The following is a 20942-nucleotide window of genomic DNA, read 5'->3' as shown; positions in this document are numbered from 1 at the left end:
TAAAGCTCAGTAATAATACTCTAAATAAGTTTTAAAGGAAAAAGGGTACTACCGTCCGCTATACCTAATTATTAGGAAAGAGGAAACTGTAATAGCATTTTTTAGCGCTAATAAGGCAGTCGGCGGCTCTAAGCCCCTAAAGAAATACTACATTCGCAAAGGACGTAAAAGGTAGGGAAATAGTAATAACTCCTTGCGAGAAGACTAAATAATTAACCCGCTATAAATTCTCGAAGTAAATTGAAATAACAATTCGATTTACTAAGTCTAAATAGATTAGATTTAACCGTTTAAGGGAACCGCAATAGCTATAATCGATTTAGGGTTATCGATTAACCTTATTACACCCCAAATTATAAACGATTAGAAAATTTTATAAATCTATAAGAAAAGACTATATAGAATATATATATTCGAAGGGAAGAGCCCCAACTATTAGTAGGGTTAAATACTACGGGAAATAACTCCGCTAAAAATTATAATAAATAGAAACAAATAAGAAATAGTCTTTAATATTACTCTTATTAATAAATATAATACTATATTAGGAAGACTCTAGCTTAGAAAATACAATCTAAATATTAATTAGAACACTAACCAAATTAGAAATAGAAAGAAGGCAATACCAGAGGCTCCTAATATAGAAATCTTAATTATTAATAGAAAGGATTAATACCTTTTATTATACGAAACTACGCTACCCGAACTATTAAGGATAATTATATTTATAAATAATGCTAAGGAAGAAATACTACCTCCCGAATTATCTCTTAGTAAAAATAATAAATTCAAAAACGTTCCTATATAGTACTAGAAATATAGAATTTTTTAAGGTTCGTTGGAATATTCTTTACTAGAATATAGCCTATAAGACTATAAAATACCTTTAAAAAAAGGCGCTAAACCTAAGTATTAGAAGATTTATTAGTTGAATATTATTTAAATAAAGGCGTTTAAGGAATATATCGACGAAAGGTTAAAATTGGGATACATTTGGGAATCCTAATTACCTTATAGCTCTCCTATACTCTTTATACCAAAGAAGGACGGAAAATTACATTTTATTATTAACTACCGTTATTTTAATAATAATACTATTAAAAATCGATACCTTCTATTATTAATCTAAGAAATACGAGATTAATTAGGAAAGGCTACTATCTTTTCAAAGTTTGATTTAATATTAGCCTTTTCTTAAATCCGTATAAAGAAAGGAAAAGAATAGAAAACTATATTTAGAACGCCCTTAGGATATTACAAGTACTGTATTATACTCTAAAAACTAATAAACGTACCTACTTCTTTCTAATTACAAATCGATGCTATATTCAAATAATTTATAAGCAAATTCGTAATAGTATATATTAATAATATTATTATATTCTCTAAAAACGAAGAACAATATTAGAAGTACGTATATAAAGTCCTCGCCGCCCTAAAAGGTATTTTACCCGGGCAAATCTGTATAGACTTAACTAAAATTAAAGATGTTACTGAATAGCTAGTATTTATATTGGTAATTAGTATACGAAGGTTTTTAGGATTTATTGATTTTTATAAATACTTTATTAAAGGATTCGGAAGTATAATTAAACTACTCAATAACCTAACTAAGAAGGATACCGATTTTATATAGTCCTAGGAATATAATAAAGCTTTTAAAACCTTAAAATAAATAATCCTAAACAATTCTATCCTTGTACTCCTAAATTTAAATAAAGAGTTTAAAATTGAAATAAACGTATTCAATTAGGCTATAAGAAGACAATTCGGGCAATATAATAAATAAGGAAGGCTATATCCTATTGCGTTTTATTCCAAAGCGTTCTGAAGACCCGAATTTAATTATCTAATCTATAATAAAGAATTTACATTTATAATTTAGGCTTTCAAAGAATAGAAACTATAGTTTAATAGAATAAAATACAAAATTAAGGTCTATTTAGACTATAAGAATTTAATATACTTTATAATTACAAAGGAATTTAATTAACAATAAACCTGGTAATTAAAATTCTTATTACAATTTAATTTTAATATTTATTACTATAAGGGCTCCGAAAACGTAAGAGCTAATGTATTTAGTAGAAGGGAGGACCTTAAAATAAAGAACGAACCTATTACCTCCCCTACCTTATTCTAAACTAATATAAATAGGTTACTATAATATTAACCCCTATAAGAATAAATTATAAATAATAAGGCTAATATCTATAATATAATTAGAGCGGACCCGGACGATTAGATTTAGCGAATTACCGAAGGATAATACGAAATTAATAATAAAGAAATCAAATTACATCTATTTACCTCTATAATACCTTAACTATATAAAAGTAGATTATAAATACCTCCCCCTTTATAAAAAGAATTAATATAAAATATCTATAAATTATCCGAAGAAGAAGGGTATATAGGAATTATTCGCACCCTCGCTAAAATATAGTAATTATTCGGGTTCTTAGGGATAAAAAATATTATTACGGAGGTACTATAAAAATATAAAACTTACTATAAGACTAAAGCCAACCGATACAAACTGTACAACTTACTCGAACTACTCCTAATATCGGAAGCACCCTAATAGTTAGTAACTATAGACTTTATTATAAAACTACCTATATTACGCAATTTAATTATAGGAATCGAGTACAATAATATATTAATTATTATTAGCCAATTTATAAAGTTCCTATACTTCCTCCCGTTTAAAGAAGATACTAATACGGAGTAATTAAAATATATATTTATAAAGCATATTACTTCTAACTATAAATGGCTGAAAGAGTTAATTACTGATAGAAATAAACTCTTCTCATTAAAATACTAATAAGTATTTATAAATAAATTAGGAATTAAATATAAAATATTTACTACGTACTATATAAGGACGGACGGATAAATAGAATGAATAAATTTAATTCTAAAAATATACTTTGGGGTATATATTAATTATAAGTAAAATAATTAGACCGAACTACTACTAACGGCGTAAATATTTTATAATAGTTCGAAGATAGAAATAATAAAAATTATACCCTTCTTTACGAATTACAACTACAAAATAAATTCTAAATAAGGTTGAAACTCAAAATTAATCGTACTGCGAATTTATATTGAAATTGAGCATCTAATTGAAATATACTAAATTCTCAAAAACGAATTAATCTTCGTCAAAAACCGTATAAACCGGTATTACAACCGTATAAAATTATTAGCGCCAATCTTTAAGAAGGGAGATAAAGTTTACTTTCTTCGCTGAAATATTAAAACCAAACAACCAAATAACAAATTTAACTATAAGAAATTAGGACCTTTTAAAATCTTAGAAAAGGTCAATACTAACAATTATAAGCTTAAACTTCCCAAAGGAATACGATAATAGTCTACATTTTATATTTCGCTACTAAAACCAACATCGAAGAATATTAAAATCGATAAAAACGTACGAATATAGAATAATAGTAATAAATTCATTATAAAAGCTATATTAGATTCAAAGGTCAATAATAATAGGAAGATAGAATATTTAATTAAATAGTAAGGCTATAGCTACGAAAATAATATATAGGAATTAATTGAGAACCTCCTTAATTTTAAAAATAAGATTATAAATTTCTACCGACGGTTTCCTAATCGGCCGAAGCCGCTAAACGTTCTAAAGACTCCAAAATTATCATATTTAATTCCTTCAACCAATTAAGCTCCTTAATAAGTTCGGGAATAATAGAAGAAGAAGGCTTATCGGCAGAAATACCTCTAAATATCTCCTCCTCTAAATTTACTATCCCTCGATTGAAATATTCCTTCTAACGGCGAAATAAATAGCACTTCTACTCCCGAATATAAAGCAAACAATTCTAGAAAATTGTAATTTCTTATATTAACCGCTCTTCTTTATCCTCCAATCTCTTCGCTTCCTCTATCTCCTTATCTACTAAAAATCTCTCTATTAGTCGCTATTTTACAAAAATACAAAAGGAAGTAACCTATAACGTGAATCTGGATCGACCGATACGTCGTACGCTATTTTACGACGAATATATTTATTATACAATAAAGACTTCGAACGATCTACAATATAAGACCGGTTATATTAATAATAATTAGAATATAGTATTATAGAAGCTCTATTAAACTATTTAATATAGCGAGCCAACGCATTAATAAATACCCTCTTCTAGGAAGAACGATTCGAAACAACGTACGATACAGGCATAATAGGTAATAACGTAATAACGATAAAAAAAGGAAGGAAAGGTTTACTTACAAATTAGGGTAATACAATTAATAAGAAGGATGAGCCGGGAAGAAAGGGAGACGAAGGGTACGGTAGGCATTAAGGTAGCTACCAATACAACTCGTTGGCACCCAAGCACTAGATTCGGATAAGTAGTATTATAAGGTTATATTGTAGCGTTGAGGATAAAGCCACAAAAGAGGGGCATCGTATTACGATCCAACCAACAAGCTTAAATAGATTAACCAATCAGGAGGGTCCCGGGGTCCCGGGATAACGGGACCACGGGACGGACCCGAGGTCCCGAAATAACGGAACCACGGGACCGGCTGAAAGCCAGTATATAAGAAGGCCTCCCGGCCTTCGTTATCATAGCTCTTCAGCAAGCAATAGCTTCTACAATCGATCAGTACCTTTCAGCTACTACTACCGTTGTCCATCCCAGCGATATACTCTTGTGCTCGTAACGGTTCGTCACACAGCACCTATCTTTGACAGCGGGCATCTTCTCCAAACACCCCCAAGTCCTGCCGAGATAGCGTTCACAGGGCGCTGTGGTAGTGCTGTGGCTGGCGCCTTCCGGCTGCGCAAAGTAGGGCTCTTCTACTCCCTTCCAGTTTGCAGTCACGTCCCGATTTCGATTCCCGGTCCTCAACTCTTTTTTTTGCTCTTTATATTCTTCTTCTATCTTTTTCTATGTTATTCCCCTTCCCGATCTTGATCGACGACGACAGCCACAACTTCACGGACGAAAAAAGACCAAGCTCCTTTCTGCATGTGATGGGCTACCTGGGTGGTGAAGCCCGAGTACTCGCACACTATTTCTCCAAGCATCAGAAAGATCTTAGACAAATTTCCTATTACTCGGCCGCCTGGGACTAGCCCACGGGACAGGAGTTCCTGGACCGCTTAGCTTCTCGCTTCCAGCAGGGCAACATTGTCGCTGTCTCCGAGAAGGCTATAGCACAGTTGAAGAAGAAGCACGGTATCAGCGCTACATTTTCGAATTTAAGATTCCAATCCACGTACCGTGTCGATACCTGTCATGGACCTAGAGTCCGGACTCGCTCATTAAGAAGGTCTTAACATACCTACTAGGTATATAAGACAGCGACATGCCTTCGGAGGGAGTTGGCAACGTCAACCTTATCAGCTCTCCTGCCACGATATCAACTGGGATGTAGGGATAACATAGGATTTGAAGGACATACCAAATATTATACAAAGGAAGGAAGGATTGATAAAAGTCGGTACGAAAAGGCTTTATTCCAGCTCTCTTTACAGATGTTAGATGGTGCAAAAGCGGATCATCAGGGGCCATAAAGCTGCGCAGGATCGACAACACTAAATGCTAGGTTCCGTGTCGTGCTGTAATGTTTGAAAAAGAGAAAAAGAATGGGATTTAATTATTGAATTAGAATCGAAAGGTATGAGGCCTTGAGTTAAGTAGGATAAATATTTTGGAGTAGAAGGATGAGGGAGCGTTTTCTGTCGGCAAGGATGATAAGGTGCTTTGTGCTGTACTTGAATTCCCATGTCCTGCAGTGCGCGCCGGTTACTTCAGGGAGGTGCTCAAACGCGCCTCGGCAGAGAAAGCTTTGGAAAATCTCCATTGAATCTTTGGGACACGTAGTTAACTTTAGAAGGGCTGAATGACAAAGCTCTCAAAGCGAAGAAATGGAGATCCTAGCCGCAGCGGGAACGGCTGCATTTTCCTATTTTGTACCCCTATTGTTCTATTCCACTAGAAAGCTTCCAACATGTCAAAGCGCAAAGGGCATACGATGCCAGATCGCCTAACCACCAAAAGATTGAAAAATGTTCTATTCACTAGACAGAACATTGGATGCACGCTTATATGGCGATTGTCACAGTTGAGCAAACCTTGTAATACAACACTAGTGCAACCTCCTGTGTCATATAGCGAGTCGCAGAGGCCAACCGGGAACTCTCTAAGGTCATAACATTATGGGAAATAGCGACAATAAGAAGTTAACTCACTTATACTCAAGTAAAAAGGGGCAAAAAAAGAGTGGGGAACCGGGAGTCAAACTCGGGACGTGACTGCAAACTGGAAGGGAGTAGAAGAGCCCTACTTTGCGCAGCCGGAAGGCGCCAGCTACAGCACTACTACAGTGCCCCACGAACCTATGTCCATTTTTCCTATAGGTGCTTTGTCCCAGCTTAGTAGGCCCACTGTAGCCCCACGTAGATACGCAACCTACGCACCACGCCGCTCGACCACCGGTCCGTTGGATGTGTTGAATACCCAGTCTGAACTTGCGGTCTATTAGCTCCCTCAGAAGACCCGCATGTCGCTATCTTATATGGTGATATGTCTGCAATTGACATTTTATTAACACTCAGCTTACCGATCCCGAGGAGGCATCGTTCCCGAGTGCACTTGTGGATAGTGAGAACCATTCACTCGTCGGTCGGCGTCGACTTCAATTTGTCCCTGAATGTAACTTTCCCGTGCGCACTATTATAATCCTTATCACCAACTCTACGTATAAGCCCAGCTGCGCTATACAGTTGATATTTCGAGACCTTCCCATCGCGCGAGTTTAACTACTGGGTTCAAGATGTGACGGGGCGGTAATGCATTTGACCGCCGAGCCAAACCTTTCCAAAAGGAAGGACGATGTTCGCTTGCCAACGAACATTGGAATGCATTACTATATAGGCCAGGACAACCATGTCACGTCTAAGGATTTACCTTGTGACAATGACAAGTACCGACACGGTGTCCCAGCACCACATGTCAATTGTCATGGCACCGAACCTATGGCATTCTGCCACCGCAAGGCTACAGTCCCGAGTCAGACAATCTCCATGAAGGCGGCTAGCTGAAGTGGGATCTTGGTTGATGTTGGCGATGTGAAAGCTTGAAGGCGTTGTAAAGAAGCTTTGTTTTGAGCGCTAGTCATTGTTGTAAGGTGCTATTTCTGTCGCAACGAAGGACACACAGCATGGAAGAGAGGTCTTCTTGAACAGATAGTGCAAAACGAAGAAGTATTCGGTCACGACCGGCACGTTCAAGAATCTCTTCTCGCATCGCTACGTAGCTCGGAATAAAGCCACTGTCAAGTTACCAGAAGACAAATAGACAGACGGAACTAATATTCGAATCACACAAGGTGAGAAGAGGAGTACCCGTTCCGTTGGAGAGAAGGAAGACAGACAGAATTGGGTGGGTTTAATAACTATTAATCTAGCCGCCTCCTTCCCCATCGGGTGACCGGCAGAAAAACGTGTAGAAAGAGCTAAAAAGAAAAAAAAAAAGAATTGAGGACCAGGAATCGAACTCGGGACGTGACTGCAAACTGGAAGGGAGTAGAAGAGCCCTATTTGACACAGCCGGAAGGCGCCAGCTACAGCACTACTACAGGCTACGGAACCCAGCACTACCAATTCCAGGCCTGTTTCCAGGCCTGTCCGAGGCGTCCGTACCAGGGAGTCGTCCTCGCTCCACCGTCCCGCCTGTAGCCCCGCGAGTTACGCCCTTTGCGCAACCCACCGCTCGACCACTGGACCAATTTTGTTTGTTGAGATCTTGGACAGAACTCTCGACTTATTAACCCCCTAGCACGTGCGGTCGCTCTCACAGCAGTCACAACGAACATTCAATGTCCACCATAAACAAGACATACCTTCCCAACACGACCTTTCCCTTTTTTTCTCTCTACCAAACCAACTGAACCATGGCATTTCCCTTCAAATTACCGCGCCTATGACTCTGCACAACCCAACATTTTTGCACCTTCCGATTATACATCACTTTCCAATTCCATCAGCCCTTCACTTCTCACCACTACCTACGTATCCTTGTACTCCACCGTCTCGACCTCAGTCTCCATCTTTCCATCCTTGCTGCCGCTACTACTACTACTCGCCTTCTTCTTTTGTCCAGAGCCAGATGCGTCCTTGCTCTGGGACGCCGATGAGGAGGAATTCTTCTTCTCCTTCTTTTTCTTCTTCCAGTTCCCGGGCCACATCATAGCGTAAACTTTGGCCTGGTCTTCCATGGGTAGCCAGAAGAAGATGTTGCTCATTTTTGGAGAGGCTCAAGGGTATTTTACAGTGCTGTGTGGTAAGCGTTGGGTTTGGCTTTAATATAGTCTTGCGTCTATGGTTGGCACTTGGTGATGATGGAGTCGGTCTGTTGGAGGAAAAACCGGGGATTTGGTAATGACTGACTTTATGCAATTGTATGGAACGTGGGAAGTTGTGGCTAACGGTTTGGGAAAAAGGAGAGCACGGGTATACATTGCGAAAGAGGTTGGAAATGTCTTTATGGCCTGAAATGGGAAATTTGACGTTGTTTTTGACATAATTCTGGGGCTGTCGTGAATCAGGGGTATGCATGCTCGGAAGCGATTCCCCCCGGTGATCTGCGTTAGGGGTGCTGGTCTTGGCGTGGTATGGCTCCATCGACAAGGATACATTACATTGCACCACTCCACTGTATCATTCCGGCTCACGATACGTCTATATACTTACACAATGCACAATTCTTGTACTCCCCAAGAGGAAAGTAGGTATTCATTCGCGCTAAAACCCATGTTTAGGTCTTTTATACAACGATCGACAAACGGAGCACTCCAATCCCTAAAAAACGCCCATGATGCACAACACCGACCAGCAACACTCAACCACCCATTCCTTCTTGTCCAACTTGAAAGCACGTGTAAAGTAGAGTGTGCTTTGGCCCTCTCCGTCCATGTCCTCTCTCTGTCGCACTTTTCCACCAGTTCTTCCCAACACATGAGACATGACATCAGCATTCTCCACTGCCACATCAATCCAACACAGCAACACTCCAGCGTCTTTTCGGTGCTTGGCACATCTTCAGCTCGGCGATCGGTGCTCCACTCCGACGAACTTCAAGGGGTCAATGATTGTGTCGCCTTGCTTTTTCGGGCGCTGGGATATTGGCTGAAAGTGGCTAGCTGACACGCATCACCGCCTTTTGTGACATTCGCGGTGGCCATATAAGATCGGGGATTTTCCCCTTTGATTGTGCGACGACGACATATACGGTATATACCAGTGACTGCGGTAAAGATGGGCGAAAAAGGCATCATCGAACATCCTGAACTCCTCAAGCTTGGGGAGCCTCTTCCTCCTGGAAATCCCCATGTAAGTCGCTCGCAAGTCAACTCGCTTCTATTTATTGAACAAACTGACCATTTTTTTACACAGGGAATAAGCGTCCACCTCCCAACATGGGAAGACACACTCGGCTGGGCAAAGCGAGACCCCCGCGTAGTAGACACCATGAAAACAGGCTACCCGCGCTTCTTCATCCCGCGAGTAATCGAACGCCTAGCCGACCGTCTTCTCGAGCACTTCACCCGCAAAGACAAGCATGCCTTGATCGTTTCGACAGGCCACCACGCGCTCATGTGTCGCCAATTCTTCCGCCAGAAGGTCGACCCCAATTCCTCGAAAGTCACCTTCCCCATCCTCATCGCCCACTGGGACGGCACCATCACTCCTGTTCGCGAGCATGAACATCTACCGATTACAATAAAAGCTCAACCACTACCACCCCTCGGCCAAGAAGACATCTTCCTCGTTCCCTACCCCGTCGACATGTTTCCCTCTGCTAAATCCTTCTGGCAACACACCGGCTTTGGCATCTCCAGTCGACGCGCGACTTACTGGATGGAATGCGCCCCTTTTTTTCAGTCCACTCCCCCCACCAGTTCAGACCACCTACCTGAACCTCCAACCCCAATTACCTTCGACGAAACCACCACTACCGCCGCCCTCTCCTTACTCCGCACCCACCTCGCAAAAAGCTACTCCACCCCCTTTTTGCCCGTCTCCCCCTCCGACATCTTTCTCTACCCTACAGGCATGTCCTCTATAGCCGCCCTCTCCACCGCTATCAAATCCCTTGTTTTGTCCACCCCCAGTTCCACCCCCAACCCCTCAGATCCCCCCCGTATCCCCTCCGTAGCTCTCTTCGGCTTCCTCTACGTCGACACCCTCAAACTCCTCTCCTCCCTCCTCGGCTTCTCTCTGCACCTCTTTCCCTACTCAACACCCCTTTCCTCCCTTTCGGAGTCCCTGGAGGGCGACCTGCAAATCGATCTATTGGTGACAGAATTCCCCGGGAATCCACTGATGCAATCACCTGATGTTTCTGGTCTTTATAAGCTTTCGAGACGATATGGGTTCGCATTGGTGGTGGATGATACTGTTGGAGGTACGGGAGCGAACGTGAATGTTTTGGGGAAATGTGATGCTGTGGTGAGCAGTATGACGAAGATGGTGAGTGGGGGGTGTGATGTTATGGGGGGGTGTCTGGTTTTGAATCCGCGGGCGGAAGGGGGGAGGTATAAGGTTTTGAAGGAGATGTTGGAGGGGGGGGATACAAATGGGGGGATGGAAGGGATAGGAGCTGGGGGAGAGAAGAAGAGAGATTCGGGGTATGCGGCTGGTCTGAACGGCGAGATAGAAGGGGTTAGGGGAAAGAGAGAGATAAAGGGTGAAATTACCCCCAAGGTACAAGGGGCGCAAAGAACAGAGGAGGCAAGGAGTGAAATTACCCCCAAGGAACAAGGGGCCCAAAGAAGGGAGGAAGAACGAGCTTGGTTCCTAGCCGATATCGCAGTCATGGAACGAAACAGTCGAAATTTCGTCCACCGCGTACGCAAAGCTAGCGCCAATGCCGAATGGCTAGTACACAACTTACTTCGACCACATACCAGCGTGCAAGAAGTCTATTATCCCAAAGGGTCACCGACAGAAGATATCTACGAGCAGTTTCGGGTCAAACCTACCGATGACTACGAGCAGTTTCGGGTCAAACCTACCGATGAGAGTCCAGAAGAAGAAGGCGGGTATGGCTTCCTAGTCTCCATCAAATTCCTGACCCCCGCCAAGGCCAGAGCATTCTATGACGCCATGGCGGTGGCCAAGGGGCCGAGTTTGGGAACGAACTTTACGCTGTGTTGCGCGTATACGCTGTTAGCGCATTATCGAGAGCTGGAGTGGGCAGCCGAGTTCGGGGTGGTGGAGGATCTGGTGAGGATTAGTGTCGGGCTGGAGGACAAGGAGTGGTTGGGAGAGAGGGTGAGCAGGGCATTGAAGGCGGCTGGGGAGTGTGACGAGTGATGGTTGAAGAGGGAGGCCTGCAGGAGATGAAAGGGAAGGTTGATGCTTAGTAAGACTGTACTTGACGTTGACTGGCGTGTGATTGGGACTGTGGACTACTGGATGGATTAATAACAGATACCCTCTATTACCCTTGATACGGGCCTTTCGAGTAAGGCATTGTCCCTTTCGTCCATAATCATATTGTTGAAGTATCTAATCAGGGATCAGGTACTTCGGGGATTCAGCCCGGTATCTAATCCCTCCGGGGGATCAGATACTTCGGGAGGAAAATCCGAACCAACCACGTATAAACTAGTATTTAAAGTTCCCGCCCATCTTTCCAATCCTGAGTTGAAGGGTTAAGCAATAAGAAAAATCATTTTCCACAATCACTTTTCTTTGACACATATCCCCTATGCATACCCTCTCCGGTCCTCGTCAGAACAGTGTACCGAACAGTAACCTTACCTCAGTACGAGGACGGCATAACCGACAACCGCCCACCATCGTTAACAAGAATCAGACCATTGCAGAAGCTTCCGGCACGGCTTGCCAGATACAGGACGGTTCCAGCCATCTCTTCCTCGCCACCAAACTTCCTAACCGGGATGAAATGCGGGCTTTCGAACGACTCGGTCCCAGGATCACGGTTACCGATAAGTCCGGCGGCGAGCTCGGAAGGGAACACTGTAATTTTGTTAACGTCGGCCAATATGCGGAGAGACCGCAACTTACACCCCGGAGCCAACGCATTCGCCCGAATGCCATAGGGAGCCAAGGCAGAACTGGCTTGCTTGGTTAAATAGATCATCGCAGCCTTGCTACTTCCATATGCCGGCGTCGATACCGTTTTCCGACTGAATCCCGCAATACTAGCCGTCACGATGATCTGGCTTTGAACAGACGGGACATTACTCCCGGCTACCACCGGCTTGCCAAACCCTCCCTTTTCAACAGCGTTCTTGTTGCCCGCCTCCAGCAGCTCAAGGAAGGCGACCATCGAAAAGAATGCGCCAGTGACGTTGGTGTGAAGGGCACTGGTCATCTCCTCCATCTGGTAGTTGGTGAACAGGTTCTTGCGGACTTCGGAGAGAGGGAGGCTGGTGTCCCACTTGTTGGCAGGACCCAGGACGCCCGAGTTGGCGACGAAGAGATTGATGTAGCCGACATCGTTCGTGATCTTGTCGACGCACTTTTGGAGGGCGTCCTTATCAGTGACATCGCAGATGATGGCGACGATGATGCCTCCCTCGGGGTTAGCTCGGACGGCGGCGGAAAGGACATCGGCACGACGACCGAGGATGTAGACTCGCTTAGCACCATTGGCGGCAAGGGCTCTGGCCATCATAAGGCCAATGCCTAGGAAATGGAATGGTTAGCCAATGGACGAAGGCGAACGTCAAAGAGGTTCACCTGTTCCGCCTCCGGTGATGACTGCAACGATGCCGTTGACATTGAACAAGTTGTTCACGGCGAGGTTTGACATGGGGGTTCCGGAAGTCATTTTGACGGTAGATCTTGGTGAATTCGATACAGAAGATGTCCTTGGAGATCTGTCTTTTGAGTCGATGTTGTTTGTTCTGTCACCGTCGAGTTCAAAGTCGCATTTCAGTTCACCAAACAATCGATGATGTTGTGTGGATGGAGGTTTGAGAGCTTAAGCAGCTCATGAATGGTTGTGAACGGATTCCAAGTCAACTGTTCCAGTTCCCAGTTTATGTAGCTTGCAGTGGCTGCTCTTTATAGCGCGATGCATTTAAGCTTCTTTTCTTGGTGGTGCACATGCACTTCGTGTTCGGATTTATTGGCCAATCTCCATCATCTCCTGCTTCTGTCGCAGATATCGGAAGTTTTGGGGGATCGCCGAAATGTTATGTAGGACAGGCCGGCAGTTGAACAGCGACCGATGTCCAGGCCTGGTTGGTCGTGTTAAAGCCACCATCAATGCATGCCAGGTGACAGTAAATGGCGATCGTGTTGGCTTAGCAGCGGCCAATCAACATTGTCAGAGTTTTGGTATATGGGGGCAAGTTGGTGAGGAGAATGTTGAAGAGTCGGGAATAAGGACTTTGGGAATTGCTTGACTGGCATCTTAGTTGGAGAAAGGAAGAATGGATGGCCAGCCCAGGTTTGAATACTACCACGATGGAACTTCAAGGCGGGGGGGGCTCTTTTCAGACATCGATATCCAATACTCATCACCATGTTCGCTCAGATTGGGGAAAAAGAAGTCCATTGACAAGGAACGATGAACGGAAAGTGAGTCCTTGATATTCGTGTCAGTGGGAATAAGCATCGCTTGACGCTTGGACCAAGCGGCAATCCTGAACAGTGACCTGAAGCCATTACCATGCCTCGAAACCGCCATTGGTGGAATACCATTTAAAAAAGAAAAATCCACGATATGAATGACAGCGGTCACAACGTTGACATAAACAGAAAAAAGTGCAAAAAGAAAGGCGTGTTTAAACGCCGGGAATTGAGCCCGACGTGGGGGTCGAACCCACAACCTTGAGATTAAGAGTCTCACGCTCTACCGATTGAGCTAGCCGGGCAGCCAAAGCTGCCGTTTGTTGAAAGAACTGAACGGAACTGGCGCTCAAGAGCCCAACCGACTTGCGTTGCGCTGGTCAACAATCAAAAGAACACAGCGCGCTGATTGAAGATACATCCGTCAAGCAGGTCGCCTGCAGCATCAAGATCCCGAGTGAGCGAGTTTACTGTTGGTACACTTGCTGATTGAGGAATGCGCGATGATGGGTGCAAAAGATGAGCGACAAGCAGACGGGTGATGGTGGCAGTGGCACTGCGCCAACATGTCCGGTCGGGGGTCAGAGCTCCAGAACTACCGGGTAACCAACTACCGGGTAGGCTGAACAGGACGGGATTAGGGAGGCATTGCAACATGCGCGTTGAAGAGAAGAAGATAAAAGATGATAGCTACTAATGAAGTGATGCTGGGCTAGTGAATCGGGAATTGTTGGAGTCTCGCATCAGTCAATCATTCCGAACGGCGTTGCTGGCGGTGAGATGCAATGGTGAAGCTGCGGGGAGGCGGGAGACGGGAGACAATGACATGCTTTGTTCAACGAGACACCCCAGGGAGATGGCGCGGGGTCAAGACCACTAATACGGGTTAGGGTTGTGTATGGCTGACTCTGCGGCCTCCAAGATTTTCCGCCAGCTGTCATTGGCCAGATACACACACTCACGGATTGGAAGGGTCCACATGTCCGATTCGCGGGGCCGGGCCGCGTCTGGAATTTGGGAAATTGTGAGTCAAAGCCCCACCATGCCTGTGCCAGACGGAGACTCCAGTACGGCGCCGCACCCCCCCGGAGTTTGACCACTGAACCGTCAGCTCCAAGCCCCCCAAGATCCGCTTGCCGCTCCGATCGAGTCCGTCCGGTTTTGTTTCCCTACACACACACACACATCCACACATGATGGCGCCCCCAACAAACACCACCGCGTCCTCCGAGGACCTCGCGACCGACATCCTCGCTGCCCTCGACAAGTCGCAGCCCCTCCTCTCCAGCGATGCCTTCCCCAGCGCCACCTTTGTCGACCTCAAGGCCGCCCTCGACAGGCTGGCGTCGCGCGAGATGGTAAAATACGAGACCATCGAGCGCCAGGAAGCCCTCCTCGAACCCGAAGCCGAACAGATCGCCGCCAATGGCTCCCACGAGGCCCGCGTCTTCGAGGCCCTGCGCAAGGCCGTCGAGGGCCTATCGGTCAAGGAGCTGGAGGAGGCCATCGGCGACAAGAACGTGGTCAAGATCGGCCAGGGCAAGGCCTTCAAGGAGAAGTGGATCAGCAAGACCAAGGACGGCAAGTTCACGGCCGTCGCCGACAAGATCAACGACACCACCCAGGAGCAGATCAAGACGGTCCAGCAGACCAAGACACACCCCGACCCCAAGATCCTCGCCGACCTCAAGAAGCGCAAGCTCATCCGCACACAAAACATCTTCTCCTTCAAGATCCACAAGGGCCCCAAGTTCGCCCTCAGGATCCCCGAGGAGGCCACCGACCTGACCGCCGACATGATCGCCTCGGGCGCCTGGAAGACGGCCACCTTCAAGCCCTACAACTTCAAGGCCCTCGGCGCCACCCAGAACGGCGGCGCTCTGCACCCGCTCAACAAGGTGCGCCAGGAGCTGCGCAACATCTTCTTCGAGATGGGCTTCGAGGAGATGCCCACCGACAAGTTCGTCGAGTCCGGCTTCTGGAACTTCGACGCCCTCTTCGTGCCCCAGCAGCACCCTGCCCGCGACCTTCAAGACACCTTCTACATCTCCGACCCCAAGGCTGCCGACTTCCCGCGCGCCGACTCGCCCGACGACACAAAAGACTACCAAGCCTACTGGGACAACGTCAAGGCCGTGCACCAGGACGGCAAGTATGGCTCCATCGGCTACCGCTACCCCTGGTCCGGCGACGAGTCGCTCCGCCTCGTCCTGCGCACACACACCACCGCCATCAGCGCAAACATGCTGCACAAGCTGGCCGCCACCAAGGGCCCCGACGGCAGGCCTCTCCCGGCCCGCTACTTCTCCATCGATCGCGTCTTCCGTAACGAGACCGTTGATGCCACACATTTGGCCGAGTTCCACCAGGTCGAGGGTGTCATTGCCGACTACGGCCTGACCCTCGGTGGTCTGATGGAGTTCATGGAGATCTTCTTCGGCAAGATGGGTCTGCATGATTTGCAGTTCAAGCCCGCTTACAACCCTTATACCGAGCCTTCGATGGAGATTTTCGCTTACCGTGAGTGGCGCCATTTTATTGTGGTTAGAGAAACCGAAAGACTGACATACAAACAAAAAAACAGACAAGGGCCTCGGCAAGCTCGTCGAGATCGGAAACAGCGGCATGTTCCGCGCCGAAATGCTGGAGTCTATGGGTCTTCCGTACGTTCATCCCCTTACCTCTCTTCTCTCACTTTCCATATCCTCGCAAACTCATACTAACACCCCCACAGCAAGGACATGCGCGTCTTCGGCTGGGGTCTCTCCCTCGAGCGCCCCACCATGATCAAGTACGGCATCTCCAACATTCGCGAGCTGCTGGGTCACAAGGTGGATTTGGAGTTTGTCCAGGGTAGCCCGGCTGTTTTGCTTGGCCAGGAGTAGTAGATGTGGTCAAGACGAAACAAAAAAACAAAAGAGTTAATGAATGAAAGAAAGCGTACTAGACGATGATACCGAATACAAAAAAGGAGTTTGATGTTCAGGTTGGGATTTTTGGTTTTCTGGCAGTAAGGAGAGTGATGTCGTTGTTGATGTTGTGGCTTTGATGATATGGTTGGATAAACCATGGAGTTTGCAGTTTGCATCAGGCGTCGGGTATTCGACCCGTTGGGGCGTTCGGGACAATCAGGAGCTGGTGGAGGTCCCAATCTGTGAGCAACACCAAAGACAGGTACCGGATAAACCGCCCGCAATCATCCCATCTCCATCCCTCTTAATCCCATCTCATTCGGCTAGTTCCCGTCACGAACACCCCCTTCCTTCCCCTTCTCCTCAGAGTCTTCAAACTTCTGGCAATCTGTCTTGTCCCTCATAAAAAAGGTGAGACCTTTCGGGTATTATATGGGCGATCAGCGCAACTTAATGTACCAGCTTTTGTACCATCGGCGAGCCTGTCTCTACCAGTACACTACAACAGCCTTTCTCAGCTTTACCTCGTCCCACCAGCTTTGCAAGGACTCAATGAAATAGCTCAAGTCTCGACGTCACGTTATAGATCTTCCACCTCAACAATTAAGCTATCTATTTAATTTTAGCTCCTAGCTCCCCAAGTCCATTGCCAACCCAGACAAGCCAAATCAGCCGGACCGGCTCGCTTCGATCGGTTCGGTTCGGTTCGGATCTGTTGCGGGCTTGACTCAATTTCAAAACATCTCGAAAGCAGCTTGCCAAATGGCTAAGTAGACGAAAACACCTATTCCACACATAAAGACGGCATAAAGTTTACATCCTCACAAGGCCAGCATTTGTCCAAGACCGCGGCTCGAACCGATCATCAATGCGCACGGCCTCCACTCCATTGAGAATTGAGAATAGAGAAAGCGCACGGCCTGGATTGAAAAAGGGCACAGGCCTATCTCATGGACTAGGCACCCTTGCTAAAAATGCGAGCCTAGGGGTCAGAAAAAGAGGGTCCACGATGGACTGCAAGCAACTGAAGTAACGAACTGAAGTAAGTAAACAAACCCCCTTTTCGCTGCATCGACGGCGGCTTGGCGTCGCTGTTTAATCCAACGTCGTTCAGTTCTTGCTGGGTCGTTGGACTCGTTTTTGTCAACTTTGACGTTGCGACACAACAAATTCTTCGACCCATAACAGTCAGTAGGAAAGCCTGTAAATATCTCACTTCGGGGCTAATGTTAGGAATATGACAGCAGATGTCATCAGACTTGGGGAACATGCCAAACCTTCACCAGCACTCCTTTCAGTCTCATAGTACAAACCGGCCGTCGTCCATCGCGCTCAATGTCCGCTGTCAGACTCTTCAAGATTATATCCTGATTTTAGACCTACTTACCCCCTCCGGAGTTCTGCCCATCCGAACGCTCAACTCGCCACCCGTCTCAACTTTCTCCGTACTCCTGACACAAACAACTACGGACTTCCCTGTTTTTCTTCCCCCCCAACTCCCAACTCTAGACAAAAACCAATGTTTTCTTTCTGTTTGCAGACTCCCCGAGTCAAAACCACCCCTTCGTCAGAATTTCGAGTTTCATCCCGGCCTATCCTGGTTTCTTCTCCATCGGAGAAGTACCAGAAGACCTACAGGACGAAAGGAGGGAACCGAAAGAAACACGGACCGCCGGGTGATCTAGCAGTTACAAGCGACCACGAAGAAAAAGTTTTCCATACTACCATAGTGGCTAATGTCGATCCGACACCACTTTGAAAACACAGCCATGACACAACCAACAGGACAGCCATGATTCCAGGAGTCATGTATCGAAAAATCTTTTCAACCGAAACATTTCTCTGGATGGTTTCACAACTCAACAACAACTGACATCTGATAGCTCCCTTCGAGCTGCTTCGAAACTGTCATGGTTCGAGACGTGGAGATTCGGCCATCGTAGTAGCAGGTCCTGCCCTACTGGGTAACCGACCATTCCGTTTTGCGCCTCCTTCACAGCCCCTCACGGACCCACGGATGTCAAACACTGGTTTTCTCTGACTCCGGATACCGAACGCCAGATAGCGACGAGTATGAGTTTGGGTTTATATAACCACCGTTTACTCTCTGATTTGGAGGGGAGTTTCTTCTCCTCTGTAGCAGCATCGGCAGCAGCAACAACAACAAGGACACGTTTTTCTTGTCTCCGTTCGTCTTCCTTTGAACATCAACAGAGTCGAGTCTGGTACTCCTTGACTTCTTTTCTTCTTCCGCTGCCGGTTATCAGCATCATCGCTTACCACCTTTTATCATTTACCTTTTTCGACCATACCTCCAACGCTCTTATCTGCCGGCCAGTAACTTTCACAACTTGTGTCTTTGCAACAACATTCCAAAGACCCAAACTTACCTTACCCAATTTACTCCTACGACTGATCCACACAACAACCCAACAACACCCACTCCGACGTCAACATGAAGTTCTCTTCGTTCTTCCTTTTTACCTCGGCTCTCTCCGCCTACGCGGCCCCGACCGGCTTTGCCCCCGGCGATTCCAATTCTCTGGCGGCCCGCCACCCTGACTCCCCCGGCGTCATCGCTTCTCCTTCACCCACCATCCGGGCCGGCGCTCGCCGCTCCGTTCCCCTCCGTCGCGATCCCAGGGCCGTGGTCTTTGATGATGGTAGCAATCTCGAGCCGAGTGTAATCGGCAAGAGAAAACATCGTAGCGGTGCCGCTGGCAGCGCTGCTAGTACTACTGCTAGTACTACTGCTAGTAGTAGTGGAAATACCGCTAGCAGTGGTGCTACAGCTGGTGGTGCTACGGCCGGTGGTGCTACTAAGGGAGGTGCTACTAAGGGAGGTGCTGATAAGGGAGGTGCTGATAAGGGAGGTGCTGATAAGGGAGGTGCTTCTAAGGGTGGTGCCGCTGCGGGTGGTGGTGCTACTGCTGCTGGCGGTGGAGGTGCTGCTGCTGGTGGAGGTGCCGCTGCGGGTGGTGGTGCTACTGCTGGCGGTGCTACTGCAGGTGGAGGTGCTGCTACTAAGGGTGGTGCTTCGAAGGGAGGTGATTCCAAAGGTGGTGCTTCTAAGGGTGGCGCCGCTGCTGGTGGAGGTGGTGCCGCAGCTGGTGGTGCTACTGCTGGCGCAGGTGCTGCTTCCAAGGGTGGTGCTTCTACGGGTGGTGCCGCTGCTGGTGGAGGTGGTGCTAAGGGAGGTGCTTCAAAGGGAGGTGCCGCCGCCGGCGCCGCTTCCGGTAAGGGAGGTGCCTCTGGTGGTTCCGCTGCTGGTGGAGGTGCTGCAGCTGGTGGTGCTACTGCTGGTGGAGGTGCTGCTACTAAGGGTGGTGCTACTAAGGGTGGTGCTACTAAGGGTGGTGCTTCCAAGGGTGGTGCTACTGCTGGTGGAGGTGCTGCAGCTGGTGGTGCTACTGCTGGTGGAGGTGCTGCTACTAAGGGTGGTGCTACTAAGGGTGGTGCTTCCAAGGGTGGTGCCGCTGCTGGTGGAGGTGCTGCAGCTGGTGGTGCTACTGCTGGTGGAGGTGCTGCTACTAATGGTGGTGCTTCCAAGGGTGGTGCCGCTGCTGGTGGAGGTGCTGCAGCTGGCGGTGCCGCTGCTGGTGGAGGTGGCGGTGATAGTTCTTCTAAGGGTGGTGCTTCGAAGGGAGGTGCCGCAGCTGGCGGTGGTGCCTCTGGTTCCGCTGGTGCTCCCTAAAGCGGCGCCACGCAAACTCATTCGTCTCCTCCAGGCGGCGGTTCTCCTTGCGATGTCGGAGTTGAGTTTGAGGCCGAAGCCATTGGCAGTCTCGAAGATGAGGAAGATTGTGCCTCGCACGGAACCGAATTGAGCAGGATCGGTTATTTGCTGGTGAGGTAGACGAATAGACACAGAAATCGAGGATGGATACTAGCATGGATGACCAGTTAGCTTTGTTCGGCTTTGGCTGTTCTTTTCACAGCCTTGTTATCATGATTGGGCACAAGGAGTTGGGGACTTGTTGGATGTGTTTTGGAATTTGAAGCGATACCCACGGTCGTTATTTTTTAGGGTAGTGAATATCGAGAACGGAAGTAGTCGAGACATTCGCTCCTTGCAGCTGCAGTAGATAGAAAGGAAAACATTGTCGCAAAGCGTTCCGACAACAGGAAAGTGACGTGCGCCAATGAAGCATTTCGTAGTCGTGCCAATAGATAGTAGGTTGATAAACTAGAGAGCGTGCGTGTGTTTGAGTGGTTCGACGGGGTGGGTGATGATGTAGAAACTCGGCACAAAAAGGAAGAAGTTAAGTTGTTGGTCATTCCAAGAAATGGTGTTTGACTTTGGGTTGGGACCACCGCCTTCACCAAGAAGAAGCAACGGGTGAGGGCGAGCATGTCTTTGACGTCCGAGTCAACGAATGCCAAGCAAACACTGTTCCTGACAGAAGATGCAGGTACGGCCCGCAGCCCCC

The 20942-nt window shown here is 46.8% G+C and overlaps 5 protein-coding genes across 5 annotated transcripts; 3 read left to right on the top strand and 2 right to left on the bottom strand.

Moving 5' to 3' along the window:
* Positions 1–8058: 8058 nt before the first annotated feature.
* On the bottom strand, positions 8059–8295 carry NEUTE1DRAFT_104251 (uncharacterized protein; the record flags this gene model as incomplete). The annotated part of the gene is made up of 1 exon (XM_009856439.1): positions 8059–8295. One exon carries the CDS (start codon positions 8293–8295, stop codon positions 8059–8061), a length of 237 nt encoding a protein of 78 aa, XP_009854741.1.
* A 1012-nt stretch (positions 8296–9307) lies between these two features.
* Positions 9308–11501, top strand: NEUTE1DRAFT_88452 (uncharacterized protein; the record flags this gene model as incomplete). The annotated part of the gene is made up of 3 exons (XM_009856438.1): positions 9308–10608; positions 10828–11023; positions 11075–11501. The coding sequence occupies 3 exons, from the start codon at positions 9308–9310 to the stop codon at positions 11366–11368; spliced, it is 1791 nt and encodes a 596-aa protein (XP_009854740.1).
* Positions 11502–11518: 17 nt separating this feature from the next.
* On the bottom strand, positions 11519–12865 carry NEUTE1DRAFT_88449 (uncharacterized protein; the record flags this gene model as incomplete). Its single annotated transcript, XM_009856437.1, has 3 exons — positions 11519–12037; positions 12086–12709; positions 12764–12865. 3 exons carry the CDS (start codon positions 12852–12854, stop codon positions 11820–11822), a joined length of 933 nt encoding a protein of 310 aa, XP_009854739.1.
* A 1833-nt stretch (positions 12866–14698) lies between these two features.
* On the top strand, positions 14699–16750 carry NEUTE1DRAFT_118326 (uncharacterized protein; the record flags this gene model as incomplete). Its single annotated transcript, XM_009856436.1, has 3 exons — positions 14699–16120; positions 16185–16263; positions 16335–16750. The coding sequence occupies 3 exons, from the start codon at positions 14794–14796 to the stop codon at positions 16483–16485; spliced, it is 1557 nt and encodes a 518-aa protein (XP_009854738.1).
* Positions 16751–18967: 2217 nt separating this feature from the next.
* NEUTE1DRAFT_113266 (uncharacterized protein) lies at positions 18968–20206 on the top strand (the record flags this gene model as incomplete). The annotated part of the gene is made up of 1 exon (XM_009856435.1): positions 18968–20206. One exon carries the CDS (start codon positions 18968–18970, stop codon positions 20204–20206), a length of 1239 nt encoding a protein of 412 aa, XP_009854737.1.
* Between the last annotated feature and the right edge of the window lie 736 nt (positions 20207–20942).

This window comes from Neurospora tetrasperma (genome assembly GCF_000213175.1).
Source record: "Neurospora tetrasperma FGSC 2508 unplaced genomic scaffold NEUTE1scaffold_6, whole genome shotgun sequence".
Classification (NCBI taxonomy): Eukaryota; Fungi; Ascomycota; class Sordariomycetes; order Sordariales; family Sordariaceae; genus Neurospora; species Neurospora tetrasperma.
Note: the sequence above shows the minus strand (reverse complement) of the source record. Positions and strands in the feature narration are given on the sequence as shown.